General features: G+C 50.8%; 1 protein-coding gene across 1 annotated transcript in view; it reads left to right on the top strand.

The window, feature by feature from the left end:
- The first annotated feature begins 460 nt into the window (after positions 1 to 460).
- Ankrd27 (ankyrin repeat domain 27) overlaps positions 461 to 16,546 on the top strand; it is a 51,443-nt gene continuing 35,357 nt past the window's right edge. Inside the window, exons 1-3 of the mRNA XM_087906277.1 lie at positions 461 to 582; positions 5,744 to 5,875; positions 15,447 to 15,557. Of these exons, the coding sequence (XP_087762403.1) occupies positions 5,774 to 5,875; positions 15,447 to 15,557 (213 nt within the window). The 5' untranslated portion in view covers positions 461 to 582; positions 5,744 to 5,773. The remainder of the gene's footprint in view (positions 583 to 5,743; positions 5,876 to 15,446; positions 15,558 to 16,546) is intronic.

The following is a 16,546-nucleotide window of genomic DNA, read 5'->3' as shown; positions in this document are numbered from 1 at the left end:
TGTTTTGCAGACGAAGAAGACTGAGGCTCGGTAGAAAGTATCTTATGCGGAGCCCATGATAGTGAGGAGACAGATCCGAGGGATACTGACCCCTAGACCCTATAGACAACAGAATAGTGTGGCTCAGAGGACTGAGCACCTCCGTTTAGCGTCACCGGCAACATAGAGCGATCTGCCGGGCAGGATGGTTACTTAGGTAGGGCTCTTCTTCGCGGTACAGCTGGAGTTCAGGGACCCAGTTAGGACCCCACCTCTAGTGTCAGATCTTCCCTAGGTCCCGCCCTCTCACATTCTGGGCACGCGCACTCCCTGACTCTGGGCGGGGCTAGTCCGAGTAGGAAGCGCGGTGTCGATGAGCCCCACCCCCGACTGGACTCGACTTAATGATTGCTCTGTTCACATGTCAGTCTCAGTGAAAATGACCTCTTATTGGACAGACTGGGGTGAGGCTCCGCCCAACGGCGGAGTAAAGGGGTGGGCTGAAGAGTGGCGCTGCCGCACCCGGTGGTGGGCACTGAGGTCCCAGCCCATAACCTGGGAGGTGCTGTCGTAGCTCAGAGGTGAAACTATGTAGCCTCTTAAGTAAGTGTCCTCGGAGGGTGTCCTCCAGCGCCTCTCTACTCTGTGGGGCGCAGAGGTCGGGTGGGGACCGGGAGCGGAAGGGGGAGGGGCTCCCTGCGCTGAGCCGGAGTCCTGGGCAGGGCTGATGGGCCCCCGGGGCCCGAACTCGTTGCGGGCTGAGCCTCCCAACCCCTCTGGTTCCTCTGCTGTCCGCAGCGGGGCGCGCCTTGCCTATGGTACCCGCCGAGTCCAGAGGGAAGGCGAGGCGGCGCGGAGAATGCGTCTCTGTTCTCGGGGCTCCATGGCAGGCCCGGGTCCCGGGATCTGGGACTTGGGGCAGTGGATGGGACGGTCTCTTACTGATCGTGTGACCTGGGAGGTTTTCTGGTGGCCAGCCCGAGTACTTAGAGAGGACGCAGTGTATGCAGGTCCCAGTCTAGGCCGACTGATTGTGGTCCCCGTGGGGGATAAAGGAGGAAAGGGTGCCCTGCGTGCTTTACACGTGGCGACGACCTCTCGCCTAGTAGGTAAATACTTTTGGAAAACTCTTGGGTAGCCTGTTCAGTTTCTTGGTTGAAAACGGACTGTCCAGATGCGCGCGCGCCTGTCGGTGCCCCTCCAGCCTCGCCTCCAGCTGCCAGGGACTTGGACACTCCCGGTGGGTGGCGGGGGCGGGTAGTGGCGGTGGTAGCAAGTGACACATCATCATTGAGGAGTGAGGGACTTAGGGTACGAGGGCTGATGAGACTGGACAGACTCAGTGGCTGGGAATTGTTTCGTTCTGTGGAGAGAGGCTCCTGTTTTTATTCAGCGCGGTAGACTTCCCACTGACCGTGGAGCGCAACAGCGCTTATTAGTATTTTGAGGGTCCTCCAGTGCAGGCCATGGTGGTGTGGCAGCCAAGGGGGACTAGAACCCTGAGTCCCAGTACTTACTGTCACTTGGGGGTCGGTCCTTTAGCCAACTCAACTGACCGTCTGCATCCAGAACTTGGGTGCTGTGGGACTTGGCCATTCTCTGGGGAGGATGGATGCAGGCACACAGGGGTCATGCGTGGGTCTTGATATGGCAATAGGTTTCAGGACCACATGAGTGGAAGGAGGGAGAACCCATCCCTTTGGGAAGCTGTAGGGGGATGGGGAATGATGAGGCTGCAAAAGTGGACAAAAGCCGAACACCAAGCACAGACCATTCATCTGGCTGGGTGGGGGCGGCAAAGATGGGAAGACAGAAGAATACTGCCTCGACTTCGAGGTTGAATGGGTCACTTGGCTGTGGTTCAGGTGTGTGTGAGGGATCTGGGAGGCAGAGGTCGAGGATGGCCTTGAAGCTGGGTTATTACGTGTTCCCAGGTTAGACCTTGGGTGACCTGACGTCATCCTGCAGGCAGCACATCTAGGAAAGTAGCAGCCCCATGTCTATCGGGCCTGGGGTCCAGGTCATCGGCCTGGGCCTCCCTCCGCGTGCCAACCCGGCTGTGCTCTGCTCACCCCAGGCTGCTGCAGGCTTTTTCTTATCGATTTGTCTGTGTGCTGGTCAATGATTTTGTGCTGTTAGGACACTCCCTGATTATTAGCTGGTGACATTAGGCTGGTGTCCTGTAACTTCTTCTTCTCCAAATAATTATAGACAACAGGCTTAGAGAGAAATTCAGACGAAATGTGTCTTTGGGAGATGCTAAGAGACCTCCTTCAGAGTGCCTGCCCACATGCTGGAAATCCTGGCAAGTAGATGGGGTGGGAGGGTGGGAATCTAACTGCCGCCCGACCTTTCCTCCCCAGCACTGTCATCCCAGTGTCACTGCTGTCTGACCAGCTTTGAACATTTTGTTTATTTTGGGCTCCTTCCCTTTTTACCTGCATGGCTACTGCCTGGGATTAACCCTTCACCCACCAGGGCAAGACAGCTGTCCTCTTGTTTCCTCTGAGCCAGATGGAGTGCTGAGTACTTGAACAAGGAATTATAAAGAAGAGGTTGCTGGGATCTGTAGATCTCACAGACCCAGAAGGACCCAGGTGACTAGAAAACACAGATTTCCCCCATCCATGCTTCTGTTGTTATTAAAAATAGATGACTAGAAGGTTTTCCTTTTTTGGCCAGTCCCCACTTCCACTTTGAATCATATATTACTGGAGAGCATTGCTCATCACTTGGCAAGTGTGCCTGGTTAGGGTCCTCCAAGGACAGAGATAGCTTCAATGGTAATACTTGGCCGGGAGTGCATCTCTGGGAGCCACAGACTCCCTGGGCTGGATTCTGGGGAGCAGAGCTGCATCCTGTCACTCCATGGGTCCTGACCACCCAGACTTATCCGGGTTGGCAGGACAGTTGAAGACCACAAAACCACGCCAAAGTGTGCACACTCTCCCCTGAAACGTTCAAACTAATTTGGTCCCCTGTACGGCTGTCTTGTTCACGGGGCAGCTGGCCTCAGATAGCTCACAGTCAGTGGTCTTTGGCAAATCTGACTAATGCTACTGACTTTTCTGTAAATTATCTTCTCATTGGAAGTCTGGCAGGGATGGTTAAGACTCCTGCGGTGCTTGGGTTTTTAGGACTTTTAGGGACTTATGTTACTTAATTTTAAAAAAGTCTTTTATCCTGGTTTTCTGTGCTCACATAGACCCCCTAGCCTCCTGAATCCTAAGTATTGCAACTGTATGTTTGCGGCGTGTCCTCATCCCGGATCCTCTTCCCTACTAGTCCTGTTCCTCTCTGGCCTTATCTCCTAGCCGGGGAGTGACAGCTTTGGAGCTCCGCCAGTGTGGCCATGTCCTTCCCCAGCTTGATCTCGCCATAACGCACATCCTGTTTCTCAAGTGGTTTTTATCCAAAGCATCTTCTGCTGTCACACTCCACCCCCGGGGAACCAACTATCAGAAACCAGAAAGAAATGCTGACCCCCCCCATGACTCTGGCCCCTCAAAACTGTATTCTCTGCTGCTTCTGTTGGGAACTCATAAAAGGATCAGCCAGGCGCTGGCAATAATTGAATTCAATGAAGCAAGCACCTGAACCGTTACTGAACTCTCCCAGGGGGCTCAAGGAAGGATTATTTGCACCCAGTTTTTATTCTAGGCTCCTCTTAAAAGTCTCCTTTGCAAGGAGCTCCTCGGATCAGGCCCCAGGGGGCCTGATAGTCAAGTTAGCGCTCACCGGGCAAAGAGACTTGGTGTGGGGCCCGTGTGTTTGCTGTCAGGTAGACATTTTCCATCTGCGGAGATGGAGTTTGGTCTTGTGCATTTGTGGCTTATGAAATAATGCTTTCAGGTATTATTCTTTCGATCGCTAAACGTGTCATTTTAAACATTGGTGTTGTGTGTGTGTGTGTGTGTGTGTGTGTGTAGAAATTAGAGGACTGGAGCCGGATAGGTCCCTCAGTGGTTAGCAGCATTGGCTGCTCTTGCAGAGGACCCAGGTTCAGTTCCCGCACCCACAACCACCTGTTAACTCCAGTTCCAGGGAGCTATGACGCCGTCTTCTGGCCCCCACATATACCAGGCGTGTGCATGGTTCACAGATATACATGTAGGCAAAACACCCATGCACATAAGCTAAATAACAAAAATAATGATTTAAAAAAGAAGTCAGAAGACAGCGCGCAGGCGTCATTTCCGCGTGAGTGCCGGGGATTGAGCTTAGGTCATCAGGGCTGGCAGCAAACGCCTTTATTCGCTGAGCCGTCTTTCTCGCTGGCCGCATTAATTTTAAAATAATAATTATATGTTGAAAGTATATTTTGGATAGGTTACAGTATATAAAATGTTAAAATCAGTTTCAGCTGTTTCCTTTTTAGTGCGGCTTCTAGGCGTTTATATTATGCATGTATCAGGCATGGGGTGCACGCCTGTAGACCCGGGTACTTAGAGAGCTGAGTTACAAAGATCATACAAAGCCCAGGGGTTTGAGGCCACGTGGGTACAATAAAACCAGAACAAGTACAGCCAGCTGGCAAGGCGGTGTAGTCAGTAAACAAACTTGCCACCATGCCCGAAGACCTGAATTCCATCCCCAGGACCTGCCCAGAGTTGCCCTCTGACCTTCACAGGCACAGTGTGCCACCCATGTGAAACACGAACAAAGAAAATGTAAGAATTCAAAACAAATACAGTAAGATCTGTGTGGGCTGTGTCTGTAATTCTATTGAACTGGCCTAGACCACTGTAACACGAATAGTGAAGGGAAATAGGACAGACACACACGCGGACTTGGAGTGTGGCAAGGACAGCTTTCCTGACTTACGTATGGAAGACGGAGGTTATGCCGGTAGCAATGCTGGGACAATTGGCTTACCATATGGAAAAATGAAATTCACTGCCGATTTATAGCATATACAGAAATAAAATCCAGATGGGCTGGAGAAGGGAATGTGAGAAAGTTTCGGGTTTTTCTGAGGCGCAGGGACTGCGTTTGTGAAGCTGGAGGGGACCTGGCCTCAGGTGGCCTTCGTTGTGTAATCAAGGCAAAACGTAACAGCTTCCATCTGCCCTCCTTCCCTTTCCTTAATCTCGGGATGTTTTTGTCCCCCTCACCTGTCTTAAGGGTGTGACTGCATCTTGTGGCTGTTTGCCGTTCACTTGATCTCTTGGACAACCCCCTGCCTTGGTTTCTTCTTGCTTGGGCGGATATGTAAGAGCCCCTGCAGGCTGAGGCTCAGAAATCGTCACTAATCAAGTCAGCCCCAGAGCAGGCTCAGGATGGAAAAGCAGGGAGAAAGCTGGCGATAGAGTACTGCAGACCTACTCCGGTCCCAGAGCTAGGGAGACTGAGGCAGGAGGATCCTGCTTTTGAGATCAGGTTGGGCTATATACGTAGGGAGACGTGGCTTCAGAGACAAAACAAGAACCAAGTGTTCGGGCATTAGCTCATTGGCAAGAACAAGACCTGGTGTTCAGTCCTTAGAACTAACCGTGTGTGTGTGTGTGTGTGTGTGTGTGTGTGTGAGTGTGTGTTCGCAGCATGAGCTCATGGATAGGCAGGTAAACACGACCAAAAAAAAAAAACCCACAAAAAACAAAAAATACATCCAGCCATGCAGGGTGTGATTAATCCCAACACTTGGGAGACGGAAGCAGGTGGATCTCTGAGTTCGAGGTCAGCCTGGTCTACAAAGTGAGTTCCAGGCTGACTGGTACCTAGTAAGCCCTGTCTCTAGTCACAGCTTTTTCCTCCCTTGTCCCAGGAAGCTCACTTGGACCCTCCTGAAGTCCATATGGCTCTATATGATGAAGATCTCCTGAAGAACCCTTTCTACCTGGCCCTTCAGAAGTGGCGCCCTGACTTGTGCAGCAAGGTGGCCCAGATCCACGGCATTGTAAGTCCCGTCCCCCCGTCCTCCCACCCCCGTCCTGAGGGTGGCTCTCAAGCGTGTGAGCAATGCCAGAAATGTGGCAGACAGATGAGACATTTAGAGGAAGTCGGTTACAAAGCTGCTGAGTTTAGCAAAGCCCCGTGCTGTGTCCCAGGTGTTGCAGCATGCTGGGTGTACACAGGGCTGACAGTGAGGGGCCACCAACTGCTGCTGCCTGCATCTGAAGCCTGGTGTCTTAGGGTTTCTGTTGCTGTGTTGAAACACCATGACCAAAGAGCAAGTTGGGCGGAAAGGGTTTATTTGGCTTATACTTCTATATGGCTATTCATCATTGAAGGAAGTCAGGACAGAAATTCAAACAAGGCAGGAACCTAGGGGCAGGAGCTGATGCAGAGGCCACGGAGGGGTGCTGCTGACTGGCTTGCTCTCCATGGCTTGCTCAGCCTGCTTTCTTAGAGAACCTAGGACCACCAGCCCAGGGATGGCATCATCCAAAATGTGTTAGGCCCTCCCCCATCAGTCACTAATTAAGAAAAATCCTTACCGCAGGATGTTATGGAATCATTTTCTCAATGGAGGGGTTTCTTCCCCCCCCCCCCCCCCCCGCCTTTCAGATCACTTCAGCTTGTGTCAAGTTGATGTAAACTAGTCAGTACTCCCGATGCTCGGCATTTCTCCTCTGCTCAGCTGGGTGGTCACTCTTATGGAGGTCAGGAATATGGACCTGTGAATTCACACACAGTGGCATGCTTAGCTTTATGTGTCAACCTGGAGTGCTTGATGCTCGTCGGCTGAGGGCACTTCCTGCTTCTGCAGAGGACCCCAGGCTCTGTTCCCAGCACCAACCTATTAATTAAGAAGCATTCATCTCTCCACAAGCTCTGGTCACCTGAGAAGAAAGTCTCAATTGAGGAAATCTAGATCAGGTTGGCCTGTGGCCCTGTCTGGTTGTTAATCGGTGCGGGAAGACACAGCCTGCTGCGGGCCACGCTGGTTCATGAGCCCTGAGCGGTAGAAGGGTGCAGGAAGCCACTGAGCATGCGCAGCAGCAAGCGGGCAGCACGGGTGTGTTCGTGTCTCTGCATCTTGACTGCAGGTACTGCTTGATGTCCTGGCTTGCCCTCCCATCAGGGATGGACGGTAACTGGAAGTGGAAGTCCAGTGGACACTTTCTTCTCCTCTGTCAGTCTTGGCCGTGATGTTTGATCACAGCAATGGAGGCAGAACGAGGATGTAGCTTAGAAAGACGTTCCCCAAAGGGAAAGCGTTTCTGCGACAAAGGCCACGACCACAAAAGTCTACAGGGGTAGCCAGGCGACAAGGATGGGAGCTGCATACAAGAGACATGTTGGCATCGGGGTTGGGAGGCTCTGCTGCCTGCAAAGGCAGCCCATGTCCTGATGTTGCAGATCTTCCTAGCACTTGGCTTGGGAGTGGGATGGAGGGGTAGTTAATTTTCTGGATACTGTGACAAAATGATCAGAAACCAGCTGATGGAGGACCAGTTGATTTTGTTTGACTTAGTGATTTCAGAGGTTGCTGTCTGTATCTGGACTGTTGGCTCCAGGCCGTGGTGAGGCACAACACTGGTGGTGGGAGCATGTGATGGGTAGGTTCTCCACCTCACTGGTGGAGAAGGAAACAGCAGGGAGGGACCAGGACCACCTCAACTCCCAGTGGCCAGTCACTCACAAGTCTGTCCGTGACTTGCTCTGACCAGGTCCGCCCCACCTCCTAAGCCTGTAGAACCTCCTCAAAAGGGCCACTGAGCCTCTAACACAAGAGCCTGCCTCAGGGGACATTTCGTATTTGCATATTAGTGTTTGTCTTGGTTTGCCTCACCGTCTGTCAGAAGGGAAGTTGGGGTGGGAACTCCAGGCAGGAATCTGGAGGCCAGTACTGAAGTAGAGACCATGGAGGAGTGCTGCTTACTGGCTTTTCCGTGACTTAGCTGTTTGTTTTCACGGTCTCTCTCTTTCTCTCTCTCTCTCTCTCTCTCTCTCTCTCTCTCTCTCTCTCTCTCTCTCTCTTCTTTGCTCCCTCCCTTTCTTTTCCTGACTTTTTGAGATAGAGTTTCTCTGTGTAACCCTGGCTGTCCTGGAACTTGCTCTGTAGACCAGGCTGGCATCAAACTCACAGAGATCCACCTGCTTCTGCCTCCCAAGGGATTAAAGGTGTGTGACATCACCACCCAGCAACTTAGTGCTTTCTTATACAGTCCAGGACCACCCACGTAGGGGTGGCACTGCCCTCTCACATCAATCGATTAGTCAAGAAAGTGATGGAGGCATCTTCTCGGCTGAGGTTCCCTCTTTTCAGATAACGCTAGCTTGTATCAAGTTGGATAAAACAACCAGGACAGTGGGCTTCTCTTTTGTTTCTTTCTTTTTTTTTTCAGTGCCAAGGAGGAAAATCAGGATTTTGTACTTGCTAAGCAAGTGTTCTACCTCTGGGCCACACCCCCAGCCCCTCACTGGAGGATTCTAGACAGAGGCTCCACCACTGAGTCACACCTTGACCCCTCACTGGGGGGATTCTAGGCAGAGGCTCTACCACTGAGCCACACCCCAGTCCCTCCCTGGGGGATTCTAGACAGGAGCTCTACCACTGAGGCACACCCCAGTCCCTCCCTGGGGGATTCTAGACAGGAGCTCTACCACTGAGCCACATCCCAGCCCCTCACTGGGGGATTCTAGACAGGCGCTCTACCACTGAGCCACACCCCAGCCCCTCACTGGGGGATTCTAGACAGGCTCTCTACCATTGAGCCATACCCCCCAGCCCCTCACTGGGGGATTCTAGGCAGGGGCTCTACCACTGAGCCACACCCCAGCCCCTCACTGGGGGATTCTAGACAGGCTCTCTACCATTGAGCCATACCCCCCAGCCCCTCACTGGGGGATTCTAGGCAGGGGCTCTACCACTGAGCCACACCCCAGCCCCTCACTGGGGGATTCTAGGCATAGACTCTACCACTGAACTATGCCCTTATCCCAGTATCTTGTGTGTATGAGAATTTGTGTATGAGAACACATATGTATATGCATGTGGAGGTTACAGGACAGCTGCAGGTGCCATTCCTCAGACGCTATATACCCTTTTTATTTTTGGTACAGGATCTCTCAGGATTCTGAGAGACCTATGCGGCTAGGCTAGCTGGCCTACTAGCCCCAGGGCTCTCTGCTTCCTCGGTGCTAGGAGTGTATGTGTACTCAACCAGACCTGTCCTGTTGGTTTTCCACATGAGCTCTAGGGTTAAGTTCAAGCCCTGCACCTCACTGACTGAGCTATCTACCTTCTGAGACTCACAGCTTCATTTTCTTTTCTTTTCTTTTCTTTTCTTTTGTTTGTTTGTTTGGTTTTTTGAGATAGGGTTTCTCTATGGCTTTGGAACCTGTCCTGGAACTCACTCTGTAGATGAGGCTGACCTCGAACTCACAGAGCTCAATCTGCCTCTGCCTCCGCCTGCTGTGATGAAAGGCGTGCGCCACCACCGCCCAGCCCAGCTGCTTTTTCAAAGCTTCCTCTTAAGTTGAGTGTGTTGGGCACATTGGTGCTGTCTTTGACTCTGCTTGGGAAGTCCCTGCTGGCTCGTTGTGACCTGTCTCCTTCTCACCTCGCCCGGCACAGTGTCTCCACTTCTCTTCTGTGGTGACAGCCCAGGTCACGCGTGGGAGGCTTTGAACTGAAGCAGAAGTTTGCTTAGCTCAGGTCAGCCTCTGGTTGCTGGCGGCTTTTCTGGAAACAGGACTAATCTGAAACACATCACCATCATGGTATCACAAAGACAGAAAGTGATTACCTGATACATGACAAACCGAGAGGCCAACTCTTACCTACTTTACAGTCATAGAATTGAAAACTATTGCAAAGGCAATGATAAGAATCATTCATTTGCTGGGCAGGGATGGTGCATGCCTTTAATCCGAGCGTTTGGGAGGCAGAGGCAGGAGGATCTCTGTGAGTTTGAAGCCAGCCTGGTCTACAAGAGCTAGTTCCAGGACAGGCTCCAAAGCCACAGAGAAACTCTGTCTCAAAAAACAAAAACAAAAACAAACAAACAAAAAAAATCATTAGACCCTAAGCAATAGGGGAGAAGGTTCCCAAACTGGCCTTGCCTTAAGGTTAGACTGAGGAATATCTTAAATGTCACCATAGAACCTTCATCCAGCAACTGATGAAAATAAAAACAGGGACCCGCATTGGAGCACTGGACTGAGCTCCCAAAGTCCAGTTGAAGAGTGAGAGGAGTGAGAATATGAACAAAGAGGTCAAGACCGTGGTGGGTACACCACTAAAACGGTCTATCTGATTTAATGGGAGCTCACCAACTCCAGCTGGACAGGGAAGGAACAAGCATAGGTCCAGACTAGTCCCTCTGAATGTGGTTGACAGTGGCGTGACTGGGGCAGACTGAGGGGCCACTGGCAGTGGCACCAGAATTTATCCCCACTGCTTGTACTGGCTTTTTATAAACCGATTCTCTTTGGGTGGATACCTTGCTCAGCCTAGATATGGTAGGGAGGGCTTGGGCCTTCCCTTCTCTGTGGAGTGGTTGGGGCGTGGGATGAGGGATAAATGGAGGAAATGGGAGAGGGGAGGGAGTGGAAATGGGTTGGTATGTATAATGAAAAAAAAAGATTTTTTTTAAAAAAAAATAAAAATAAAAATAAGAAAAACATTATTAGAGGCAGAGCATGACAGAACAGGTCCATAATGCAAAGACGCAGATTGGCTGACACTATACGGTGAGTTTGAGGCCAGCATACACTAAGTCCATAGTGAGACTCTGTCTCATAAAACCCCAGTGGGTGTGCTGGGCAGTGGTGGCGCACACCTTTAATCCCAGCACTTGGGAAGCAGAGACAGCGAGGCCAACCTGGTCTGGAGAGTGAGTTCCACGACAGGCTCCAAAACTACAGAGAAACCCTGTCTCAAAAAACCAAACCAAACCAAATAAAACTAAAAACCCAGTGGATAAATAAACAAATAAGGGGCCAGAGTGACGGTTCGGTGGCTAAGAGCATGTGAGGACCAAAATACTTAGATCCCAGATGTGGTAGATCCCAGATGTGCACCGCCACGGTCAGCCCCATCTTTTGAAACCGTACTCGGCTTCAGCCCCTTCTGAGAACTATGGGATCCACTTGAGGTCCACACTGGGTAGCTAGAAGTTTCTGGCCTTCCCTGGCCTTGTCAGATGATGCATCTTCCCTGCAGAAGTCAAGCGTGGAATGAAGTACTCTGCCAGAGTACCCAGGGTGGGGGTGGAGCTGGATGGCCCGCTCTGGCCCCTGTTGTTTGTGGGATGGGCAAGGGACACAGCTCTCCACTGTACAGTGTGCTCCACGTGTTCCTTAAACAGTAGAATCTTACAGTTGCTCCTAGAAGGTTCCTCATCCTTCCTGTCACTTCTGAGAGAGCAACATGGCATCCGCAGTATCGTGCTTAATTTCTGTCCTGGGAGCTTTGCCAACAGGCCTGAGAATTAACCAGCCCAGCATCAGAGATCAGAACCCTTTACGGGTGCAGCATTAACCTTTCTTGTGTCTGTGATCAGACACCAAACAGAAGCAACCTAGGGAGGAAGGGTTTATTTGGGGTCACAGCGTCAGAGGGTTACGTTCCGTCATGCTGGGGAAGGCATGATAGTATTCAGGATGGCTGGGGTGCTTGGCAGACATATCTCCACATCATGGAGGAACAGGAAGCAGGGTGCTGGACCAGAACCAGGTGAAAACAGTTATAACCTTCAAAGGTCTACCCTTGGTGACAGACTTCCGGCAGGCTTCATCTCCTAAAGGCTCCACAGACTCCTAGTATTTAAGACATGAACTGTGGGAGACATTTCAGATTCAGACCATAACCATGATACTTTAAAAAAGTTATCAGCTCATCACTAGAAATTGTGTCGGGGCTCAGTGGTTGAGAGCACTGGCTGATTCACAGAGGACCCAGGTTTCATTCCCAGCACTTACATGGTGGCTCACGGCTGTGTATAATTCCAGTTCTAGTAGATCCGATACCCTATCCTGGCCTCTGTGGGTAGTATATGCGTGCAGCACACAGGCATACACATAGGCAAAACGCCCAAATGCACAAAATTAAAATGACAGAATAATAAATAATGTCTGTAGTTTCAGCATCAGCCACCTTTGACCCTTCTCCCGACAGCCAACACGACACGCTAAGATGCCCCGCTCTGCTGGTCTGCGGTAGCAGGGGTGTGGCAGCTGAGGGGCAGCCCAACCGCTCCCCTACACAACCCAGTCACTGCTCAAGCTGGCTCCCTTCCAGAATGTCCCTTTCCGGGAGGGGAGGAGTCTTCTTCCCACTACCTGGTTGCACCATGGAAATTCCTTCTCCCACCCTCCCTCATCTTTCAGATGCAGGGCCCTGTGACACCCACACTGCTCTAATAGCCACCTCCGTGCCTATTATCCGGGCTAATAAAGCCCCTGGGGCTTCCAGGGAGTGGCTCAGGCAGGTCCATCTCCTGGGACTCTTGTCATGGGCTGCTGTTTTCTGACTTTGTAGGAGAGAGATATAATTAAGATCTACCCCCAGGTGAGACAGTTCCAACTTCTCCCCCCCCCATGACTCACATTCATCTGGATGAGTAAAATGAATTTATTTAGGGTTACTTATATAGCAGTGGTCAGTGCAGACTGTACATTTTCTTTTCTTTTTTTAATCTTTATTTATTTATTATGTATACAGTGTTCTGTCTGCATGTATGCCTGCAGGCCAGAAGAAGGCACCAGATCTCATTACAGATGGTTGTGAGCCACCATATGGTTGCTGCGAATTAAACTCAGGACCTCTGGAAGAATAGCCAGTGCTCTTAACCTCTGAGCCATCTCTCCAGCCCCGTTTTCTTTTTTACTTTTATTTTATTTTTACTTTATTTATTTTTATTTCATGAGCCGTCTCTCCAGTCCCCATACCTACAGTTTCTTAAGTCCACAACCCACCACTTTTTTATCAGATTCCTATTTTATAGTTACTCTAAGCATAGCAGGATCAGCACAGACTTTGGTTCAGGCGCCACCCCGTGTCGAAGCAGTGCAGGGAACTAACTCCAGGCTCAGACAGTGTGCAGTGCAGGCAATGCTGGATTTGGGGAAAGTCAGGCAATAATGATCAGAGACACTACTGGGCTCTGCAGACGCTGCCCAGCAGGGTGAAGGGCGAGTGTCTCGCTGCAGTCTGGCATGTGCAGCTACATGGTAGCTTACTGCACGGCGGCATCGCCCCCACTAGGACATGGAGGACTGGCTTGTGACAGCTGCCTAGAGAAAGTTGTCCAGGTTTCCTGTGGGACCTGGAGGAGGGGTCCAGTTGCCTGTCAGAAAAATTACCAGAAGGCAGGTAGAGGTGAGAGGATCTGGAGTTCCAGGCTGCCTTGGGCTATATGGCAAAACCTTATCTCAAACAAACAAACAAGGGTTGGGGCTATCAGTAGCCTAGTGGGGCGGGCATTGTGCAGCCGGGGACCCTCTTCCTTGGGATGGGAAGGGGTTGGCCTCCTTTCCTGGGGCGGGCATTGTGCAGCCGGGGACCCTCTTCCTTGGGATGGGAAGGGGTTGGCCTCCTTTCCATGTCTGTCGGGAAACTGGGGTAGTGTCTGAAACTGGAGGGCCTCCTGTGCAGTCAGTGAACGTGTGTCACTCTCTCTGGCATGCTCGGTGATGGGAATCCAGTGCAGGACGTGACGACATGCAATCTTAATTCAAGTGGGGCTTCTCAGAACACACAGAGGTTCCTGGTCCCGTGGGGGCCAGAAGGAGGCCTGCAGCAGGACTGTTGATGTCCTCAGTGCAGCCACAGGGACCGTCTCAAAGCCTCTGAATCCTTGGCATGAAATGCCCCAAGGACTGCTTCTAGGCATTCCCTTGCTAGGACCCACACTGTGAGTTCAGGGCCCTCTTCTGTGTGTGTTTTAGTCTGTGTTGCTCTTTTCATGTAGTTGTGAGGTGCCCAGTGGAGCCCAGAAGTTGTTTCCCATTTCAAAGTTGGTATCCAAACACCTCCCTTTATTTTATAATTAGAATCTTAGGTCAGAGGGGTCTGGAGAGATGGCTCAGCAGTTAAGTGCACCTGCAGCTCAGTCTTGAGGCCCAGAGTCTGGATCCCAGCACCCATATCAGCTGCCTCACGAGTGCCTATAACTACAATTTCAAGGAATTGGACAACCTCCTCTGGCTTCTGAGGACACCCAAACACATGTTATCTTTTAAATAAGCAAATACAGCAAGTTTCAGATTGTAGGCTGGTCCAGAGTTTACTGAGGGTGACTTTGCACGGATGAGCCTCCTGCCTGGACTTTATGGAGCCAGGTTTACAGGCATTTGCCGCTAGGCTACATTTTATTCAAAAATGCTTGGAACTTGCAAGGAAGTTCAGAAAAGCTACAGAATAGAATTTAACCACACAAAAAGGCAGTTTTATTTTTCCTGAATATAAACAGTGAAGACATGAACACCAGAAATTAAACATGTGGGCCAGAGAGATGACCCCTTGGCTAAGAGAAATTGCTGCTCTTGCCTGGGCCTGGGTTCAGTTTCTAGTCATAATGGCCTGTAACCCCAGTTCCAGGGGATCTGGCGCCCTCTTCTGGCCTCTGTGGGCACAGCATTCATGTAGTGCCTAGCTAAACATTCAGGCAAAACACTCTGTACTCATACATTTAAAAAATCTCTTTACATGTTGTAGGGAAGACCGCTTGTTGGTTCCCGGCTGCTCAGCCCCAAAATAATCACACAGAAACTGTATTATTTAAATCATTGCTTGGCCCATTAGCTCTAGCTTCTTATTTGCTAACTCTTACATCTTAATTTAACCCATCTCCATTAATCTGTGCATCACCACAAGGTCCGTAGCCTACCAGCAAAGTTTCAGTGCATCTGTCTCCCAGCAGCGGCACCATGGCTTCTCTCTGACTCCACCTCTTTTCTCCCAGCATTCAGTTTAGTCTTCCTGCCTAGCTCTGTTCTACCCTATCAGGCCAAGCTAGTTTCTTTATTCATTAGCCAATAAAAGCAACACATAGACAGAAGGACTTCCCACGCCATTTACAAATAAGATTTTTCATGAGGGAGGCAGAGGCAGGTGGATCTCTGTGAGCTCAAGGCCAGCCTGATCTACAGAGTGAGTTCCAGGACAGTCAGAGCTACAGAGAGAAACCCTGTCTCAAAACAACAACAACAAAAGTTTTTTTTAAAGAACAAGGGAAACTAGGGAAATGTAGTGAGTTCGAGGCCAGCCTGGTCTACAAGAGCTAGTTCCAGGACAGCCAGGGCTATATAATAGAGAGACCCTGTGTCCAAAGAATAGTTTAAAGAAATAAGAAAGAAAAGAAAGAGACGTTTAAATAGGTTAGGGCTATTGAGATGACTCACAGAGCAAAAGCTTTTGCTGCCACTCATAACAAGCTGTGCCTCCAGCCCTAACCAGGGCCATTTTCCCACTGATGCCGGCATCCCTCTGCAGGTCCCCAGTGTGACAGATTCCAGGTGAGCCTCCCTGGAGACATCCCAGCTGCAGGCGTCACACACAACACTCTGTTTTCCAGGTCCTGGTGCCCTGCAGAGGAAGCCTGCCAAGCAACGTTCAGCCGTCTTGTCAGTTCGAGTCCTACGTTTTGGTGCCCACCGAAGGACACTTTCAGACCTTAGATGGAAAGGTACCCCCTTCCAGGATGGCTGAGGGTTGATGGGGGCGGGGGCAGACAGAGGCAAGATAACCCCCCCTCCGTGTGTCAGCCTTTCACATTGCTGGCATGGAAGGCTGATTTTTGTATGTACATAGCAGCCTTGTAAAGCTGCCTGACAGGAGGTCATGGTGATAGTGACTGGGACCCAGACTGTGCCATGGGAGGTGATGTGGGGCTGGAGTTCTTCCCTCCCTCTCTCAGCCAAGGGGAGTCATCTACCTGTATATTAATGGTCCTGGGCACACTCTTCTCAGGTCTGTGTCCTGCAGGGTTATTTCTTTTGTTGTGGCTGGTTGTTTTTCTTTTCCTCTCCTCTCCTCTCCTCTCCTCCCCTCCCCTCCCCTCCCCTTCCCTTTCCTCCCCTCTCCTCCCCTCCCCTCCCCTCTTCTCTCTCTCTCTCTCTCTCTCTCTCTCTCTCTCTTTCTTTCCTTCTTTCTTTCTCCTCTCCCACCCCCGAGACAGGATCTTACTTTGTAGCCCTGGCTGGCTTGGAACTCACTCTGTAGCTCAAGGTGGCCCTTGAACTCACAGATACAAACCTGCCTCTGCCTCCCAAGTGCTGGGATTAAAGGTATACAGCACCATGCCTCACCCATACTTATTTTTTGAGGGTTTTGGTGTATTTACTAGACTGGTTTGGAACTCCTGATCCTTCTGCCTCAGCCTCCTAAGTGTTGTGGTTACAGGCATGAGCCACCCTCTTCAGCTGTGTCTATGATTTTTTTATTTGTTTTGTAATAGAATCAGGTAAACTCTACAAGGTGGACATTTCATTTGCTCTCAGCCGGCCACATTCCCCCAACTAATGCATGATTTGCCTGTCCAGGCCACCATAATCACTCTTCTCACTGGATTTTATCTATACTTTGACGCCAGGGCCTGAGCATCCAGGGCTTGTGGGTACTATGGCAGATATGGAAGGGTGAGGGTTATCTGTAAGTCTGCTCAGACGGTTGGCG

The sequence above is a fragment of the Myodes glareolus genome, chromosome 1 (assembly GCF_982192425.1).
Source record: "Myodes glareolus chromosome 1, mMyoGla1.1, whole genome shotgun sequence".
In the NCBI taxonomy this organism is placed as follows: domain Eukaryota; kingdom Metazoa; phylum Chordata; class Mammalia; order Rodentia; family Cricetidae; genus Myodes; species Myodes glareolus.
Note: the sequence above shows the minus strand (reverse complement) of the source record. Positions and strands in the feature narration are given on the sequence as shown.